A 20830-nucleotide genomic window follows, 5' to 3' on the forward strand; every position below is an offset into this window, starting at 1 on the left:
GAGCAGAGCCGCCCTCACCAGCTCCCTAGAGGTGAACTACTGCCACCTGCTGCCTACATGGGCCTGTTAGTCGCAGCGGCAAGAATGTCGCGGTTCCTTGGCACAAAAGTCAGGCAGATTTAGCTGTGGCTAGGGCTCTCTAGTACTCAGGGGCAGGTGCCTCAGCAGAAGCCCCTTGATGAGAGAAGATGGGCTCTCGACCAGGGGCCCCTTTGTGCGTTTTCAGCCAGCATCCCCTTAGAGGCCATCTCATGAGTAAACTGTCCCCTCAACAAATGCCTACTCAGCAAATGTCCTTCAGCCAGAGTCTCCTCAAAGAGTGACCCTGAGCAAGTGTTCCTTCAGTGGGTGTGTGCTCAGCAAATGTCTTTTGGCACGAAACTCTCGACAAGCATCCCCTTGACGGTTGTCCCTTAACAGATGTCCCTTCAATGGGTGTCTCTTCTAATGTGCCTTTGGTCCCATAAACCACTTGGGGAAGAAACTGTAACCTCTCTCTGGCCTTATGGGCTAAAGAGCACCTACTTTCTGGGCAGCAGAGAAATTAGTAAAGGAATGAAGTATATAAAAGGGTCAGGAGCCAGGGTCAAGCAGCAGGTGGCCAAAGGTATCCCACTGCCCCGTCACCGCACATGGGGCTTCAGCAGCTCACCTTTCCAGCTGCATGGGGAAATTCTGGAAACAGCCAGCGGGCCCCTGAAGTCTACAGGGGTCTTGCCATCTGCAAAGTGTGAAGCACCCATGGCCTTCCAGCTGGGTCCCCCAGCCTCTGTCCATGTCCTAAATAACACACCATACATCCCAGGGGCTCAGGGCCTTGAAGGACCTTGTGCTTTGATTCTGCTTTAGAGGGTTCCAACATGAAGAGCAGTCTCGGTGCTGCAGAAATATGAATAGCAGTGATCCATTCAATCCCCGCAATTACTTCAGGAGTAATAATAACGTTGTTGTCTTTTCCAAACAAGCCCTTGACTCAGAGCTCCCTGTGCGGATAAGCTTTATCATGTATCAATACTGCTTAAGACAGAGGGAAGCAGTGGTCAAAGCTACTGTTCACAGTTCCTGAAGCATGCAGTTCAAGGGGATTGTGATACCGTTTTCTCTACCGTGACTGATGCCATCCAGAAGGATATATTTAACAGAGCCTGTGTTGACAATATCCTCCCCTGAACCCCTCATCTCCCTGGGATCCAGGAGTCAGAAGATCCATGCCTTCCTCTGCCAGCCTGGATTATTTCCCAAGGAACACCTGGCCCTGATTTTGTTCCCTCAAATTCACACTTCAAATTTTTGCCACAAAATGAGTGTTCTGACCAAGCATGGTGATACAGACCTGAAATCCTGGCCACTCCAGAGACCAAGGCAGCAAGGTTATTTGTGTAATGTCTGTCTTGTTTACAGAGAAAGTTCAAAGCCAGAATGGGCAAGTCAGAAAAAAACAATCATTGCCTCAAAGTAATAATTAAAATAAATTTAAAAGGCCAGAGAGACTGAAAAGTGCTTAGGGGTGTTTGCTCCTCTTCCAAAGGACAGGAATTTTGTACCCACAGTGAGCAGCTCACAGCTGTATGTAACTCCAGCTCCAGGAAATCCAACTTTCTTCTGCCCTCCTCTAACACCTACACATGCATGGACATTCACACACACACACATGCGCATGCACACATATGCACGGACAAAAACATATGCACACACACAGAGATATTCGCTCACACACACACTCAAACTCACACACACATGCACAGACATTCACTCTTTCTCTCTCTCTCACACACACACATAGTTTGGAAATACCCATATGCTAAAATTTTTATTTTAAAATGATAAAATAAAAATTTTAGCATATGGCTTCCCCTCTCTTAAAACCACTGCTGGAAAACCAGACCTGGTAAATGGTTAGTTGTAGGTACCAAGGTCTTTTTTCCCTTCTCCTGGCGATTTGCAGGGCCGTGTGACCTCCGGCTCCCTGGAGATTCTGCACTAGCACTGGCTTGAGGGGTTAGCTTAGCAAGAACCTGGCTCTCTTTGTTATGGTGATTCCACCTGTATTCAAGGTTCTAGCAGTGGGCCCATAGCCTGGCCTCCCCCAGCTGATTCTCCCTGAGGCGCCAGGGCTTTTATTCTCCTTCCTGCCTCTGTTGGGAGGAGGCCTTGCCCTTCTGATCCCACTTGCCCACTTCTATAAATACCCAACTTGAGTTTAATAAAGTTGCCATTTACTCTTGGTAAATGAGCAAAGGTCTCTTTTTCGTGTGTGTCTGCTTTAAACCCTCAGGACAATCGTCCATTCTCGTGGGCCCGAGTTCGGGAAGGCGTGCGCCTGGATCGGGTGTGGGTATCCACAGGAAGGCGGGGTCTAACAGTTAGTGGTGTGCCTTTTATTGTCCTGCTGTTACCAGAGTCCTCTTTACATGCTGAAATTCCATATGATGCATGTTTGTAAGTCAGAAAACTATGTTTAGCCATCTATTCCTCTGGTTTTATAAATGTTGTGTATATCTATTATTTGAGAGCATCTGCTGGAAAAATATTCCACTGAGCCCTATTTCTACTTGGTTCTTTTAAAGACATACTACTTAATTCTTTATTTTTCTCTTTGTTCAAAGTTTATTAAGAATGATGTTAAGTGATATTATAGCATTAAACAACACATAGTATTATTGTCTGAATGGAGAACCTTGATTTCACAGACTATTGGTCCTTATAACACTGTCTATCACATACAGTTTTTTCTTTTTTTTTTAGTAATTTTATTAAATTATAAAAGTTTCCATTTACGCCCCTCTTCCCAACACCCTCCCACTCCCCCCCCTCCCTCTCCTCCTCCCTCTTTGCCCCTAAGGGCAGTCAGGGTTTCCAGCCCTGTGGGAAGTTCAAGTTCGTCTCCCCTCCCTCCAGGTCCAGGAAGGTGAGTATCCAAACCGACTGGATCCCAAAAATCCAGTATATGCAGAGGAAACTAGTCCCAGTGTCATTGTCCATGGCTTCTCAGAAAGACTCCGGGCCAGCCACATTCAGAGAATCCGGCCACATTCAGAGAATCTGGTTGGATCACGTGCTCGTTCAGTCGCAGTCCAACTGCCCTTGGTAAACTCTCATTAGATCCGACCCCTTGTATCAGTGGGTGATAGCATCCCTCGCAGTCCTTCATCATTTTCTTCTTCCTTCTGCTCCTCATTTGGATCCTGGGGGGCTCAGGCCGGTGCTCCAGTGTGGATCTCCGTCTGTATCGCCATCCATCGCCAGATGAAGGATCTATGGTGATAAGCAAAATATTCATCAGTATGGTTATGGGCCAAGGCCGGTTCAGGCACCCTCTCCTTTGTCCAGAGAACAATCTGGGGATCTCTCCTTGGACCTGGGATCCCATATATAATCAAGTTTCCTATAAACCCTAAAATGACTCCCTTAGTTGAAATATATTCTTCCCTGATCCCTTATTCATCCTTCCTCCCTTCCCCCCATCCCGGTCAACCGAGCTTTCTCCATTCCTCCCCTACTCCCTTCTCTCTAACCCTCTCCCCTTCCAACAACCCTCCCACCCCCCCCCATGCACCCAAGGTTACCTGAGACTCTTGACTATTTCCTACCTCCTGGCAGATGGCTAAATAATCTTCATCAGGATCGTCTTCTTATTTAGCTTCTCTAGGATCACGAAAAATAGGCTCAAAGACCTTTAAATTATGGTTAGAATCCACTTATGAGTGAATACATACCGTGTTCCTCTTTTTGGGTCTGGCTTACCTCACTCAGTAAAGCGTTTTCTATGTCCATCCATTTGCATGCAAAATTCAAGATGTCATTATTTTTTACCGCTGAGTAAAACTCTAATGTGTATATGTGCCACACCTTTTTTAACCATTCTTCTATTGAGGGGCACCTCGGCTGTTTCCAGGTTCTGGCTATTACAAATAGTGCTGCTATGAACATAGTTGAACAAATGCTTTTGTTGTATGCTAGGGAATCTCTAGGGTAAATTCCCAAGAGTGGAATTGCTGGGTCCTGAGGGAGGTTGACTCCCAGTTTCCTGAGAAACCGCCACACTGATTTCCACAGTGGCTGCACAAGTTTGCATTCCCACCAACAATGGATGAGTGTTCCCCTCACCCCACATCCTCTCCAGCATAGGCTATGATTGGTGTTTTTGACTTTAGCTATTCTGACAGGTGTAAGATGGTATCTCAAAGTGGTTTTGATTTGCATTTCCCTGATCGCTAAGGAGGTTGAGCATGACCTTAAGTGTCTTCTGGCCATTCGAAGTTCATCTGTTGTGAATTCTCTGTTCAGTTCAGTACCCCATTTTTTAATTGGGTTATTTAGAGATTTAGTGCCTAGTTTCTTGAGTTCTTTGTATATTTTGGAGATCAGACCTTTGTCTGATGAGGGATTGGTGAAGATCTTCTCCCAGTCAGAAGGCAGCCTTTTTGTCTTACTGACAGTGTCCTTTGCTTTACAGAAGCTTCTCAGTTTCAGTAGATCCCATTTATTCATTGTTTCTCTTATTGTCTGTGCTGCTGGGGTCCTACTTAGGAAGAGGCCTCCTGTGCCTATATCTTGTAGACTACTTCCCACTTTCTCTTCTATCAGGTTCAAAGTGGACGGATTAATGTTGATGTCTTTAATCCATTTGGACCTGAGTTTTGTGCATGGTGATAGGTATGGATCTACTTTCATCCTTCTACAGGTTGACATCCAGTTATGCCAGCACCATTTGTTAAAGATGCTTTCCTTCTTCCATTGTATACCTTTAGCTCCCTTGTCAAAAATTAGGTGCTCATAGGTTTGTGGGTTAATATCTGGGTCTTCTATTCGATTCCATAGGTCGACTTCTCTGTTCTTATGCCAATACCAAGCTGTTTTCAATACTGTAGCTCTGTAATAGAGTTTGAAGTCAGGGATGGTAATGCCTCCTGAAGTTCCTTTATTGTATAAGATTGTTTTGGCTATCCTGGGTCTTTTGTTTTTCCAAATAAACTTGATTATTGTTTTCTCAAGGTCTGTGAAGAAGTTTGATGGGATTTTGATGGGGATTGCATTGAATCTATAGATTGCTTTTGGTAGAATTGCCATTTTTACTATGTTGATCCTCCCAATCCAAGAACAAGGGAGATCTTTCCATTTTCTGGTATCCTCCTCAATTTCTTTCTTCAAAGACTTAAAGTTCTTGTCAAATAGGTCTTTCACTTCCTTGGTTAGAGTTACCCCAAGATATTTTATGCTATTTGTGGCTATCGTGAAAGGTGATGTTTCTCTGATTTCCCTCTCTGCTTCTTTATCCTTTGTGTATAGGAGGGCCACTGATTTTTTGGAGTTGATCTTGTATCCTGCCACGTTACTAAAGGTGTTTATCAGCTGTAGGAGTTCTTTGGTAGAGTTTTTGGGGTCACTTATGTACACTATCATATCGTCAGCAAATAACGAAAGTTTAACTTCATCCTTTCCAATTCGAATCCCCTTGATCCCCTTATGTTGTCTTATTGCTATTGCTAGAACTTCAAGCACTATATTGAAGAGGTATGGAGAGAGTGGACAGCCTTGTCGCGTTCCTGATTTTAGTGGAAAGGCTTTGAGTTTCTCTCCATTCAATTTGATGTTAGCTGTCGGTTTGCTGTATATTGCTTTTATTATATTTAGGTATGATCCTTGTATCCCCAGTCTCTCCAACACCTTTATCATAAATGGGTGTTGAATTTTGTCAAATGCTTTTTCAGCATCCAATGAAATGATCATATGATTTTTTTCTTTCAGTTTATTTATATGATGGATTACATTGATAGATTTGCGTATGTTGAACCAGCCCTGCATCTCTGGGATGAAGCCTACTTGATCATAATGGATAATTTTTCCAATGTGTTCCTGGATTCGGTTTGCCAGGATTTTATTGAGAATTTTCGCGTCGATGTTCATGAGTGAGATTGGCCTGTAATTCTCTTTCTTGGTTGTGTCTTTGTGTGGTTTTGGTATTAAGGTAACTGTAGCTTCATAAAAGGAGTTTGGCAATGACTCTTCTGTTTCTATATTGTGGAATACATTAAGGAGTATAGGAATTAGCTCTTCCTGGAAGTTCTGGTAGAATTCTGCATTGAAACCATCTGGTCCTGGACTTTTTTTGGTAGGGAGATTTCTGATAACAGCTTCTAGTTCTTCACGACTAACAGGTCTATTTAGATTATTCACCTGTTCTTGGTTCAACTTTGGTATATGGTACTTATCTAAAAAAATGTCCATTTCTTTTACATTTTCCAACTTTGTGGCATATAAACTTTCATAGTAAGATCTAATGATTCTCTGAATTTCCTCTGAGTCTGTGGTTATATCCCCCTTTTCATTTCTGATCCTATTAATTTGTATGTGCTCTCTCTGCCGTTTGATTAGTTTGGCTAGGGGTTTGTCAATCTTGTTGATTTTCTCCAAAAACCAGCTTTTTGATTCATTGATTCTTTGGATTGTTTTCTCTGTTTCTATTTTGTTGATTTCAGCCCTCAGTTTGATTATTTCCAGTCTTCTACTCCTCCTGGGTGAATCAGCTTCTTTTTTTTCTAGAGCTTTCAAGTGTGCTGTTAGGTCTCCAATGTGTGCTTTCTCCATTTTCTTTATTTGGGCACCTATTGCTATGAACTTTCCTCTTAGCACTGCTTTCATAGTGTCCCATAGGTTTGAGTATGTTGTGTCTTTGTTTTCATTAAATTCAAGGAAGACTTTAATTTCTTTCTTAATTTCGTCCTTGACCCAGGGGTGATTTAGTAGTTGACTGTTCAACTTCCATGAGTTTGTTGACTTCCTGGGGGTAGCGTTGTTGTTGAATTCTAATTTTAATCCATGGTGATCTGACAAGACACAGGTGGTTACTAATATTTTTTTGTATCTGTGGGAGTTTGCTTTGTTGCTGAGTATGTGGTCAATCTTCGAGAAGGTTCCATGAACTGCAGAGAAGAAGGTATATTCTTTCCTATTTGGGTGGAGTGTTCTATAGATGTCTGTTAAGTCCATTTGATTCAATACCTCCAATAAATCTCTTAATTCTCTGTTTGGTTTCTGTCTGATTGACCTGTCCATTGGTGAGAGAGGAGTGTTGAAGTCTCCTACTATTAGCGTGTGTGGTTTGATGACTGCCTTGAGTTCTAGAAGAGTTTCTTTTACATATGTGGGTGCCTTTACATTAGGGGCATAGATATTCAGGATTGAGACTTTTTCCTGATGAGTTGTTCCTGTTATGAGTATGAAATGTCCATCTCCATCTCTTCTGATTGATTTTAGTTTGAAGTCGATTTTGTTAGATATTAGAATGGCCACACCCGCTTGTTTCTTAGGTCCATTTGCTTGGAAAACCTTTTCCCAACCCTTTACTCTGAGTAGGTGTCTGTCTTTGTGGTTGAGGTGTGTTTCTTGTAAACAGCAGAATGTTGGATCCTGTTTTCGTATCCAATCTCTAAGTCTGTGCCTCTTTATAGGTGAATTGAGTCCATTGATATTAAGAGATATTAATGACCATTGGTTGTTGACTCCATTCATTTTTTTTTGGTGGTAATAGAGTGTATGTGTTTTCCTTCTTTGAATTGTACTAGTGAAGGGTCGCTAGATGTCTGAATTACTGTAGGCAGTGTTGGCAGTGTTGGATTCCTTGGGATGTAATTTTCCTTCTAGTATTCTCTGTAAGGCTGGATTAATAGTTACATATTGTTTAAATTTGTTTTTATCCTGGAATATTTTGTTTTCTCCGTTGATAGTGAACAAAAGCTTGGCTGGGTAAAGTAGTCTGGGCTTGCATCCATGGTCCCTTAATTTCTGCAGTACCTCTATCCAGGACCTTCTGGCTTTCATGGTTTCTATAGAGAAGTCTGGTGTAAGTCTGATAGGTTTACCTTTATAGGTTACTTGACCTTTTTCCTTTGCAGCTCTTAATATCCTTTCTTTAATCTGACTGCTTTGTGTTTTGATTATTATATGGCGAGGGGACTTTTTTTCTGATCCAGTCTATTCGGTGTTCTGTATGCTTCTTGCACCTTCATAGGAATATCCCTCTTTAGGATGGGAAAGTTTTCTTCTATAATTTTGTTGAATATATCTTCTGGACCTTTGATCTGCAATTCTTCTCCTTCTTCTACTCCTATTATTCTTAGATTTGGTTTTTTTATTATGTCCCATATTTCCTGAATGTTTTGTAATGAGAATTTGTTGGATTTGCTGTTTTCTTTGGTCAGGGCGTTTATTTTCTCTATGGTGTCTTCATAATCTGAGATTCGTTCTTCTATCTCTTGTATTCTATTGGTTAAGCTTGATTCTGTAGTCTCCATTCGTTTACCTAGATTTTCCATATCCAGCCGGCCCTCGGTTTGTGTTTTCTTCACTGCCTCCATTTCAGTTTTCAATTCTTGCACTGATTCCATTACCTGTTTGATTGCTTTTTCTTGGTTTCCCAGGGTAAGATTTACAAATTTACTCATTTCTTCAAACTTTTTGTTATATTTGTCTTCCATTTCTTTACTCATTTCTTCCATTTTTTTGTTATATTTCTCTTCTATTTCTTTAAGTGAGTTATTCATACCCTGTTTAAGAGACTCTATTGCTTTCATAATGACACTGTTTTCCCCTTCTTCCGGAATAGGGCGTTCGAGTCCTTCTGTCGTAAGATCGCTGGGATCTGGTGTTTTCATGTTGTTTTTCAGATTGTTGGAGGAATTCTTGCCTTGGCGCCTGCCCATCTCTTCCTTCAGATGCTCTCCAATGGCTCTTCCCTCCGCTGGGTCTTCTTCTACTGGATTAGTGTCCCTTGCTATCCAGGAATCACTTTGCCTGCAGTCTTAGCTAGCTGCAGGCAGGCTTTAGAACAAAGGGACTTCCTTCCCTTTGCACTCACCACCTATCCAGACCCGTGGTGCCCACCCTGGCTGAGATGGAGGAATTTAAGCCCGGAAAAAGGGAGAGAGGAGGGGAGGGGTTCGAGGCCAAAAGCTGGGATGGCGTAGCAGGAGAGAGGGATTAGCTGGGGGAAGCTGCCCCTTTGGAGTAGCCAGGGAGATAAGGATGGTGGGAATATTGTGTGTCCCCTCACCGGTCCACACACTTACCCCTGCACAGGATCAGAGCCCCTCGCTGGTCAGAAGGGTCCCTGCCTGCGGTCTTAGCTGCTGCAGGCCGGCTATCAGAACAAAGGGACTCCCGCCCCTTTGCTCTCACCGCCTGCCCCGGCCCGCGGTGCCCGCCCTGGCTGAGATGGAGGAATTTAAGCCCCGAAGAAGGGAGAGAGGAGGGGAGGGGTTCGAGGCCAAAAGCTGGGATGGCGTAGCAGGAGAGAGGGATTAGCTGGGGGAAGCTGCCCCTTTGGAGTAGCCAGGGAGATAAGGATGGCGGGAATATTGTGTGTCCCCTCACCGGTCCACACACTTACCCCTGCACAGGATCAGAGCCCCTCGCTCCATACTACTTAATTCTATAAAATGTACAAAATTCCAATAAGTAAAATTACAAAAATGTGTCTTAAAAAAATAAAAACAAATTAAAAAATAAATTTTTAAATAAACAAATAAATAAACTTAAGGAGCTGAAGTCATGATCGTAAGACAGCTCATAAGCAGGGGTTAAGCAACTGGACACATGTCACATGAAAGCATTCATTCTTTGCAGGGAGAAAATGGACCAACAAGAGGAGAACAGAGGTGACAGGGGAGAGAATCAGGATACAAAGCAGAACAAAGTTGCAAGGCATGTGCATATGACAAACACCACAAAGAAATCAATTACTTTGTGAGATGACTTAATTTTAATCTAGAAAGAGGAGGTGGAGGATGGATATGCATCATAGTAGTGAGGCACTAGTTAGCATGCAGAAGGTCATGGGCTCAGTCCCAGTTCAAGGGTTCAACACCAGACCAAGGCTAAAATCCTCTACAGCCACTCGTCAGAACATTGTCAAAAGAACAAACTCAGCTCATCATTCGGTGAGACTCCTCAGAAGTTTAAGCCGAGGGAACTAGTCAGGAAGAGCACCTGACAGTTAGTCTGAGTTCTCACAATACCAGAAAATGATTATGAGGAGGTGAAAAAAACATGAAATAAAGAAGTGGGAATGAAGTTAATTCACGTTAAGTAACGTCCAGATACAATATTGATCTGTACCCTTGATTCTGCCCTTGAACTTCCACAAACAGAAGGCAGATATTGGCATCTACCTGAGAACTTTTGTGTTCTTGCTGAAGTCAGGAACCATCTGTGATCCAAACTGTTTATTTACCCTAAGAGTTGGAGGTGTCCCCAGCAGAGCCACAGCCAGACCCCACACAGTGGCTTCCTGCAGCCTCCTTGGAAGATGCGGTCAACACTATTCTGCTCCTGATAACTGTGTGCAGATTCTACTTAGCATGGAATTGCCTCACATGCCCAGCCTCGTGCCACACTGGAATGGATGCAGCATGCCTAACTCACTTTGTTTAAACCTTCATTGCTCCCTGTAAGACCTAATAGGTTCACTTTCTCCCAGGGTGATCCTGTGTGCTTGACCCTACATAGTCTTAGTTGGCCTGAAAGTGAGTATCTGGCCTGATCTTCTACCTGTAATGAATGGTGCAGCCCTGGTCCCATCATGCGCATGAATGACTAAGTCCATATGCAATGGAAGGTATAAACCAGAGAAAACTAACTTCTAAAGTCAAACCTCTCAAACTCTGAATCAAGCAGCGGCCAAACAAGGACACTCAATGCTGTTTCCACACCAAGTGCTCCATGACAAACGACTCAAATAGCCATGGGATGGATTGTGATTTGCGGACCTGGAGTTTTATCTTGTGTCCCCAACAATGCAAGTGTAGCCTTTCAGTGATTCTTTTACTGATTTATTTTTCAGTGTGTATAGGTGTTTTGTCTGCATAAATGTTTGTATACCACTTGCATACCTGGTGCCCATGGAGGCCAGAAGAGGGTACCAGATTCCCTGGAAATGGGCTTAGAAATAGTTATATGCTGCAATGTGAGTTCTGGGTATCAAACCTGGGTCCTCTGGAAGAGCAATCAGTGATCATGACTGCTGAGCCATCTCTCCATGTCCTACAGTGACTTATGTAGCAGTGTGGGGTCGCCATGGCCAGATCATCACTGTTCCCAAACGGCAGAGACAGACCTGGCAGGCAAGCATTCATAATTCTTTTGCTCATTTTCTGTTTCATTGGGTATAATAAAGCTTTGGAAAGAAATGTTGTTGACAATTAATTGATTTTCTAATAAACTGAACAAAGGTTTACTTACTTAACTCTGTGAGCAATCCAGGTAAATCAGCATGTCAAGAAGGAAATGGGCATCCCTGGCACTCTGAGAAAGTGCCAAACTGATGCCAGCATCCCACCTGCTTCTCTGAACCAGGGGCCACCTGGAGATCCCGTCCACAAAACGGCTTTGGACTCGCCACCCTTTGCCCACAAAACAAACACCACTGGAGGTGAGCTGGCCCTTTAATGTCCTGACCTGAGGCTGGCCTGAGCTGCACGCGAATTCTACACTCTACTTGTGAATCTGCGTTCACAGAAGTGAGAAATGTTGCCTTCTGTGGGGCTGAGATCTGGGTCATGTCCACAGCCAGGCAGATTACCTAGACGGGTCTAAGCAGGAACCACAGTCCTGAGCAACCCAAGGCCACCTTATCCCAGGGAGGAACAGTGTCCCAAAGCAAGGCGAGCACTAACCTAAAGGAACTAGAAATAAAGAAAACAATGAATAAAGATGGAAAATCTAACATTTAATATGAATCCTAATCTATTTCATTGTTTAGCTTTATTTTGAGACACAGTCTTCTTACGTAGCCCAGGCTGGCCTGAAACTTATGACAATCTTCTTGCTTCGGCCCTTAAAGGTTGGAATTACAGACATGTGCCAATACACCTGACTCTGTGAGTTCTTATCTTAAATATGAGTATTTCTGTATCTCAATGGGAACAAAGGCACATTCTCAACTGACTCATGAGCTTTTATCCCACACATCCATGACAAAACCCAGAGCCGGAACCATGGAATTGGAACAACAGTAACCCATTCCCTTTACCCAGGCCCTGGCAAATACAGTTATTGAAATGTTTATTAATTGGCTAATTGACTAAAACTTTAATAACTAATAATTAAAGTAAGGACAGAGACACAACCCAAAATAAAATTAGGCTAGAGCACCCAGCTTCCTTAGGTCTAAAAATTAGTTCAAGATAATCTCACATAAATCTTAGGGAGGAAGGTAGTTTACTAACAATACCTTTTTGGACTAAGAACTGACAAGAAACCCATGAGATCAAGAAGAAGACTATGGCACTCTTAAAGGAAGTGATGCTAGACTAACAGATGCAGATGAACAGCACCCAGAGTCTATAGGTCCAGCAGGAAGAAGCTTTCTTTACTCCAACCCTGTCCTAGAGCCTCAAAGATTTATCCTTCAATGAGTGGGTGGATTGGTGGATGGATGAAGGATAAACAGATGAAGAGATAGATGATAGATGAATGAGTGGGTGGATGGAAGGATGGGTAAGTGGATGAATTAATGAATGTATAATGGATAAGGAGGCAAGTGGATGAATGGTGTGTAGATAGTAAATGGGTGAGTTTATATATTTGTTGGATTGGTGGAAAGAGGTATGGGTGGTGGACAGATGAACGAATACCTGGGTGGGTGGGTGAGTGGTTGAATGGATGGGTGGGTGGGTGGGTGAATAAGTGAGTGGGTGGATGGGTGGGTGGATGTATGGATGAGTGGATGGGTGGGTTGGTGAGTGAATAGATGGGTGTAGGGGTAAACAGAGAAATAGGTAAATGGGTAGGTTGATGGATGGGTAGCTAACTTATTGAGCTGGAGGATGGTTGGATGACAGCAATAATGGTTGACTGACCTGTTCTTAGGATCCTTGGTCTAGGAAGTATCTATACTGGCAAAAAATAAATAAATATTTTCCAAAAGGGTATGACATTCTGGCATTGTGATTGCATTTTTATGAGTGAATAAGGAAATGCCTAGAAACACATCTAAACACATACTAAACCACTAACATGCATGGACATGCATGCCTCAGTAATGAGGCAAATAAATTAGGGTTTCTCAAATTCTTTAAAAGTTTCACATGAAAAAATTGAATCAAATAACAATCTTTCAAAAGAGAAAGCTCCAGACCCAGTCCGGTTCCTCAGTGAATTCTGCCAAATATGTTAAAGTTATACAGTTCCTTGAAATCTAAGGCTGGCTGAGAGACATTTCCCAACTCACTCTGCAAGACCAGTATCACCTGAGCACTCAGCCTGACTAGGGCTTTGTGAGAGAGTCCTTCAGATAAGTATTTCCCATGGGCATAGACCCAGAAATGCCCAATAGACTATTGACAAATTTTATTCATTTTCAAATGCAAACATGTCATGGAAGTATTAGATTGAACTTCAACAGTACACACAATTACTTTTAAACAGAAATTTAAAAAAAATTAGTAAATATTAGTAAAAATATTAGTAAATAAACAAGTGCTTCAAAGTTGTTGCTAGATGTGGTGGTGTACATCTTTGATCCCAGCATATGAGAATCAATGGCTAATGAACCTCTATGAGTCTGGGGAGTAGCCAGGGCTACATAATAAGAACCTTTCTCAAAATAATTAAATCAAAAAGTATAAGTAAGTATATATGAATGAATGAATGAATGAATGAATGAACGAACAAATGAATGAACAACCAAGGGAGATCAATAAATGCAAACTGGCAATCATTATGCAGCCTTCCTGTTGTCATGGAAATGTGGCTCCTACCCACTGGCCTGAACAGAACAGCTGATGTGGGAGTCCCTTTTATATGCTGTGAATATGTTTTATTGCCATTGGTTAATAAAGAAGCTGCTTTGGGCCTATGGCTTAACAGAATATAGCCAGGATGGAAAAAGTAGAGAGAAAGTAGGCGAAGTTAGAGAGAAGCCACTGTAGCCATTGCAGGAGACAGACACCGGACACCGAACAGAACCTTACCAGTAGGATATAACCACGTGGAAATACACAAATTAATAGAAATGGGTTAATTTAAGATGAAAGAGTTGGCTAGAAATGTGCATAAGCTAATAGGACAAGTAGTATTTTAATTAATACAATTTCTGTTTGGTTATTTCAGGTCTGGGTGGCAGGGAAAGAAACAAGCAGACTCTGACTACACACAGCTTTCAGATTTCTTCTTTGTACGGATTGGATTTTTTTTTCAACCTGACATAAGACAGAGTTATCTGGGAAGAGGAACTCAAACTGAAGTAATGCCTTCATCCAGACTGCCTATAGGAAAGTCCGTAAGACATTTTCTTGATTAAGGATTGATGTGGGAGATCCCAGTTCACTATGGGTGATATCACCACTGGGCAAGTCAACTTAGAATGAATAAGAAAACAAACGGAGCAAGTGAGGATGAGCAATCCGGTAAACAACACTCCTCCATGGCTTCTACTTTAGTTCCTGCCTCCGGTTCCTGTGTTGAGTTCCTGCCCTGGTTCATTTGATAAAGGACTGTAGTGTAGAACTTCAAGCCACTCCCTAAGTTCCTTGTGTGTAGGGGGGGGGTGCATGTTTTGTGTGTGTGTGTGTGTGTGTGTGTGTGTGTGTGTGTGTGTGTGTGTGTGCATGTGTGTGTTCAGTCTGTCAATTCTGTTCCTTTAGAGCAGTGGTTCTCAACCTTCCTAATGCTGTAACCCTTTAATACAGTTCCTCATGCTGTGGTGACCCCCCAACTATAAATATTCATTGCTACTTCATAACTGTAATTTTGCTACTGTTATGAATTGTAACTTAAATATCTGATATGCAGGATATCTGACACGTGACCCCTGTGAAAGGATCATTTGACCGCCAAAGGGGTCGTGACCCACAGGTTGAGAACATCTCCTTTAGAGACTCTCTCCCCCAACTAATACACTCATCATATGGAGAAAATCAGTCAGAAGAAAATATTAGGTCTTCCCTTTCAGTATTCAAAAATTGTCTAATTTCTAAGCCTAGGAAGTAAATTCTGTGTCGAATGTTGAATTTCCAGGAGATACTAGCTTTCTTGGGAAAGGTTGAGACCCAGGAAGCACAGACCTGGGTCCCAGGGGGATCTGGGGTCCCCAGAACTTACCGTTCTGCACACACTGCAGGGCCCATTCAAAACTCTGAGTGCTGCACGGCGTCACCTCCTGTCACGGTTCATAAAAATCTGGGCCATTCACAAAAGTGAGAGGTACTAGATGACCTCTGCCAGGTTAAGCCCAAGAGTGGGCTCTTCCACCCAAGACTACACCTATCACCTTGACCCAAAGTAAGGTGACCAGGAAGGCACTGGTCACCTCCCCCATCCCCAGTCACATACTCTGTCTCTCTTTCTCAGGGCCACCCACCACCCTAGTGGCCTCAGTGGAGGAGAGAATTTGTAAGGACATCTGTGAAAGCAGTGCCATGTCAGAATGACAGAGGAGGGGACTCAGGGGTTCCTGAGTGCTGTCCCTGCTATACGACCTCAGACACATGGCTAGGGATCTCAGAGTGTCTGGCTAGCCAACAGCAAAGAGGTTGTTGCACAGCAGAGCACAGATACTGAGCATGATCCCTCTATGCCTGCCACTATCAGTATCCCCCAGGAGCGGCTGGAGGTCATGAAACCCCATGGTGTAGTGTGATACTGACTTCTCCATCAAACATGAATAACTGAACCTGGTGCTCTTTAATTCATTATTTGGAAAGTAACCACAAACATGGGATATACAACTGTCAACAGAAAAGATGGCTGACTGTTCAAGTCCAGTTGAGTGTGCAATCCTGAGGGTCAGCATGTCCTCTGGCTCCAGTGCTTGGATGATAGGGGATTCTCGGCTGGTGGTGCCTGCATCCGAGCCCCATTCTTGGCAGGGGTCACTGCAGAGCAGAGATTCTACACCCTTCTTGAGCTTCCCTTCTGGAAGACAGTGCAGACAAAAGTCAAAAAGTGGATCATATAGGCCTTGCCTTGGGTTGGACACACAGGGAAGCATTAAAGGTTAGGACATGGGGCCAGAGGAGTGTCAAATGAGGCAGCCTGTGATTAGCCCCAGTGATATTGGAAAGGATAGGAAGGGCCTACAAGGGGACATCACCCTGTTACCCAACAATTCCTCCTGCTCAGCTAGAGTAAGTAATGTGCTGAGCTTGGACCTCCCACACAGCAGCCCTGATTCAGCCTGTAGCCGGGGCCAGGCAGGCTCAGGCAGCTGATGTCTCAACCTGAACAAGAGATGATCTGACCAAAGATCTGAAGTAACCAAAGTACAGACTCTCTCAGAGCCACTGAGGCCTCTCCAAATCCAAATGACCAGCCACTTATTTTCAATACAGGCCACCTAACGAGTCCCGTTCTCTCTGGGGTCCCTAGGGTCTGAGAGATCAAGGTGGATGAGGTAGCGATCACAGGTGCTGTTGGTTGTCTAAGTTAAAAGGAGGAAACTAAGCGGACAGTGTGAGAGCTGGGGAATAACTTGGTCAGGAGCGTGCTTCTCTAGCTTTCATGAAGCCCTGATTCAAATCCCAGCCCCAGAAAACTGAGGGTTGGTGGTACACGCCTGTAATCACAGCATTTCGGAGGTGGAGTTAGGAGGTTCAGAAGTTCAAGGTCATCCTCAGTTATACTGCTGTGGGATTCCCCTCTGTATGCTATTAATGTTTTAAATGTTTTATTACCATTGGTTAATAAAGAAGCTGCTTCAGCCTATAGCAGGGCGGAATATAGCCAGGCTGGAAGAGCTAGATAAAGTAGGCAGAGTCAAGGAGATACCATGTAGCTACAGAAAGAGACAGATGCTGAATCCTTACCAGTAAGCCACAGCCTCGAACCAATACATAGATTAATAGAAATGGGTTAATTTAAGATGTAATCGCTGGTTAATAAGAAGCCTGAGCTAATAGGCTAAGCAGTGTTGTAATTAATATAGTTTCTGTGTGGTTATTCGGGTCTGGGCAGCCAGGAATGAATGAGCAGTCTCCTGCTACATTACATAGCTAGTTTAAAGTCAGCTGAGACACATGAGTCAATATCTCCAAACAAACAGACAGAACAGTCTATATTGATTTATCTAATAAATTATGAAACAATATTAATGGCATTTTCTGGCCCCTGCTCTAAGCACTCTGGACACACTAAGTCATTCATACTCACAAGGCTTCCTTGAGACAGTACTGTCATGGTCCCATCAATGAATGGAGACGCGGGTTCAGAATAGTGATGTGACAGATCCCTTTCATGCTGCTCCAAGAGTAAGTACCAATGTACTAGAGAATTACCGCAGTTCCTTTCCCAATTCCAAGCAGAACCTGAAACTACTCGGGCGTCCATGGCCCCATGACCCTCTGACCCCTTCCTGTACCTCCACTTCCAACAGCTAAAGACCCAGAAAGGTATGAAGTGTGGTGGACGTGCTCTGAGACCCTAGTGTGACCCCACAGAGCCCTTGAACGATGCCAACTTCCTCTGAGTCATCTGTGCTTAGTTTTTGTTTTTTATTTTTGTTTTTGTTCACTTTGCCACCATGGTTAACCTCTGTCTTCATGGACTCCTGATAGCCTAGCATATCCTTTTTGGAGAATCCAAGTATGGCTGGGTGACATTTGTAGGGTGGTAAAGAGCCTATTGGACCAAGATGCAGACCTAGTAGAGGGTCTGGCCAGAACTGGTGCATAGCATCCAATATTTAATCCCTTGGAAGGGAACTCCTAGGGACCCAGCACCCTGTTTCCTTTCCAGAATCTTCCTAAAACCAGAGGGGACAGCAAACATTACAAGACAATGTCATGAAAGCAGAAACTAGGGTGGGTGTTGTTCTGAGCCATACAGAGAAGAGTGTTGAACACTGGCACAGGCCCACAGGGCAGCCGAGGCCAGTCCTGCAGAGCAGCCTCTGAGGGGAGACGCACGTGGGAAGGGGCTTACTTTCCCTTCACTGTCCTGCGCAGAGCCTCCTTCACATCCTTGTTCCTCAGGGTGTATATGAAAGGGTTCAACACTGGTGTGACAATGGTGTTGAGCACTGTGATGGCCTTGGTGAGGTCCAAGGAGCTCTCTACCGAGGTCCTCACATGCAAGAAGATAGTGGAGCCATACCAAATCAGGACCACTGTAAGGTGGGAGGAGCAGGTGGAGAAGGCACGGCGCCGACCCTGAGCAGAGGGAATCTTGATGATGGTAGTGATGATGTAGGCATAGGAGACCAGCGTGATACCACACGAGCCCAGAATGACACAGAAGGAAATACCGAAGGACACCAGCTCCACCACCTGCGTGTCGGTGCAGGACAGCACTATCCAGGGTGCGATGTCACAGAAAAAATGGTTGATGACCCGTGAGCCACAGAAGGAGAGGCGGGCGATGAGGGCAGCAGGCACCGTGATGGCAGAAAAGCCACACAGCCAGGATCCAAGGGCCAATCGTGTCGCCAGCCCGGGTGTCATGATGCCACCATAACGTAGGGGCAGGCAGATGGCCAAATAGCGGTCATAAGCCATCACAGCCAGCAGGAAGTACTCAGTGCAGCCCAGCGAAAAGACGAAGTACATCTGCGTGGCACAGCCAGCCAAGGAGATGGCTCCACCCGGGGGAGCAAAGGTGGCCAGGGTCTTGGGCACACAGGCTGTGGTGAACCAGATCTCCAGGAAGGAGAGGTTGCAGAGGAAGAAGTACATGGGTGTCTGCAGGCATCTGTGGGCCCCTACCAGGGAGATGATGGCTAGATTTCCAGCTACTGTGAGCAGATACATGACCAGGAAAAGGAGGAAGAGTCCAGCACGCAGGCTCCGTGGCCCGGGAAAGCCCAGCAAGATGAATGGTCCCGGTGTGGACAGGTTCTGGCCAGTGCCCCAAGCCATTGAGTATTTGGGGGACATGAACTACCAAGCTGACAAGAAGAGGGCTCAGGAAGTGAGGGGACTGGCTCTTTTCTGTTCTCTGTGGAGTCTACTCACCTTGTCCTACAATCCCAGGACCCAGGCAAGCCCAGTTCCACCTTAGGAGTAACTGGGTAGGCAGCAGAAGCCATGTCCATGCGGCAGGAAGCCACTCAGTCAGGTGTGTGTGCCATCTGCCCATTGTCTGTCCCCTAGGGGAGAAGGGGACCCCGTGTCCTTACCCTACAGTGTTTGTCACTTGAGGAAGAGAAGCCCTAAGTCCAGAGTCAAGGAACCTAAAAAAGACAAGAACTACTGGGTTTCCAAAAGTGAAGTCGTGAATGCCTGGATCTTCAGCGTTTCCATCCAACAGACGAGGCCCCTGGAGAACGCACCTACAGCACCGCACCTACAGCACCGTGGAAATGCCCCGTACAGAGAACAGCACCTTCAGTAGTAGAGCCCATAAACAACCGTCTCCTCTTCTTTTCCTCCTTCTCCTCTAGCTCCTCCTTGCTTCAGGCTCCAACCTCAAACTGTTAGCTGAGAAAGGTTTTCCAAAATTTGTATTTAAAGGGCTGTCACTCTGAGCCTGGGAAATGGCTCAGTGGGTACAGGCACCTGCTGCCAAGCCTGACGACATGAGTTCAATCACCAGGACCCACATGGTGGAACGAGAAAACTGACTCATGAACACACATACACACACGCATAAACACACACATAAACACACACACACACACACACACACACACTTAAATGAATAACATAAATAAATCATTTTTGACCTGTCACTCTCACCTCTCCTAGCCAGAAGCTGATGGGTAGGACCTGGGTAGGACCTGGGTAGGACCTGGGTAGGACCTGGGTGCTACAGTGTGCGTGGATACGTGCTGGTGGGTAAAATGGGTGTTTAATGGGTCCTGCAGCCCAAAAATCCCAGGGGATCAGCACATTCCCCTAACTCCTTCCCAGAGCCAGTTGTTCCCGGGCTGACCGATCTTCTGGCACAGAGCCCAGAGGCATCTTCCTGGCATTTCTCCCCCATCCTAGCCATTCACAAACGCACACTATACAGACAAGCACACTCACATGCATTTACCTAAGCTGCCCTTCTGACCTCTGCCCCACCTCCTGGACCACCGCGCTCTACATCCCAGTACTTAACCTCTTACTGTTCACAAACCAGCAGTCCCTCACCCAGAAGACCTGAAGGTGCCTTGGGTGCCTTGCCTGCAGTCCTGTCCCCAGATTCACAGCTGTCCTTAATCAGTCCAAGTCTGCAACCAAAACAGCATGGACTACCTTAGGCCTGTTCCAGATGCTTAATTTGAGAGAATTCCCAGTTGCCTCCCTGAACAAGACTCCAGCAGGTCCACGGGTACCTCCATCCTGCCAGTGGCATCTGACCTGCTCCGGGAGGCAGCCTTGACCTCCATGACACTGTCATCCTCTCTTAGTCCAAACTCATACAAGCTTCTCATTTAGAAAAATGTTTTTCACAGTTACCAATCATAATGCAAGGGCAAAAAAAAAAAAAGACACTGACAACCCCTGCTCCACCTGAAGGTGACACTCTTCAGTGTGACATTGCACTACAGCCTCCTATTTCTTCCTATATCCTTCATATAACAATAGGTCTCAGGTCTCCTCCTTTCCCTCCCACCCTAGAGCCACATGTTGATGAGGGAGGGTTACTTACCTGTGCCAGAAGGACACCCAGATTTTAGAGTCAGCCCAGTCATCATCCGACACAGCTGCAGCTGGTAGGTGTTCCCTGAGGCTCAGAAGACAAGTTTGAAGCTGCAGATCTTGGTCCCCAGCCAGAGTGGGGGCCATCACCTAATGCACAGTGCATGTGGGCCAGAGGTAATATGACTACCCATATACACTAAAGTGGCCTGATTCCTGAGGGGTCAGGGATGGGCCTGCACGCATAAGAACTCCCTTGTTCAAGTTAGCTC

General features: G+C 44.8%; 1 protein-coding gene across 1 annotated transcript; it reads right to left on the bottom strand.

Annotated features, from left to right (window-relative positions):
- Positions 1-17074: 17074 nt before the first annotated feature.
- LOC125413717 (olfactory receptor 287) lies at positions 17075-18991 on the bottom strand. Its single transcript, XM_048455347.3, has one exon. The coding sequence runs from the start codon at positions 18864-18866 to the stop codon at positions 17913-17915; it is 954 nt and encodes a 317-aa protein (XP_048311304.3). The 5' UTR covers positions 18867-18991; the 3' UTR covers positions 17075-17912.
- Positions 18992-20830: the final 1839 nt, after the last annotated feature.

This window comes from Myodes glareolus, chromosome 7, assembly GCF_982192425.1.
Source record: "Myodes glareolus chromosome 7, mMyoGla1.1, whole genome shotgun sequence".
In the NCBI taxonomy this organism is placed as follows: Eukaryota; Metazoa; Chordata; class Mammalia; order Rodentia; family Cricetidae; genus Myodes; species Myodes glareolus.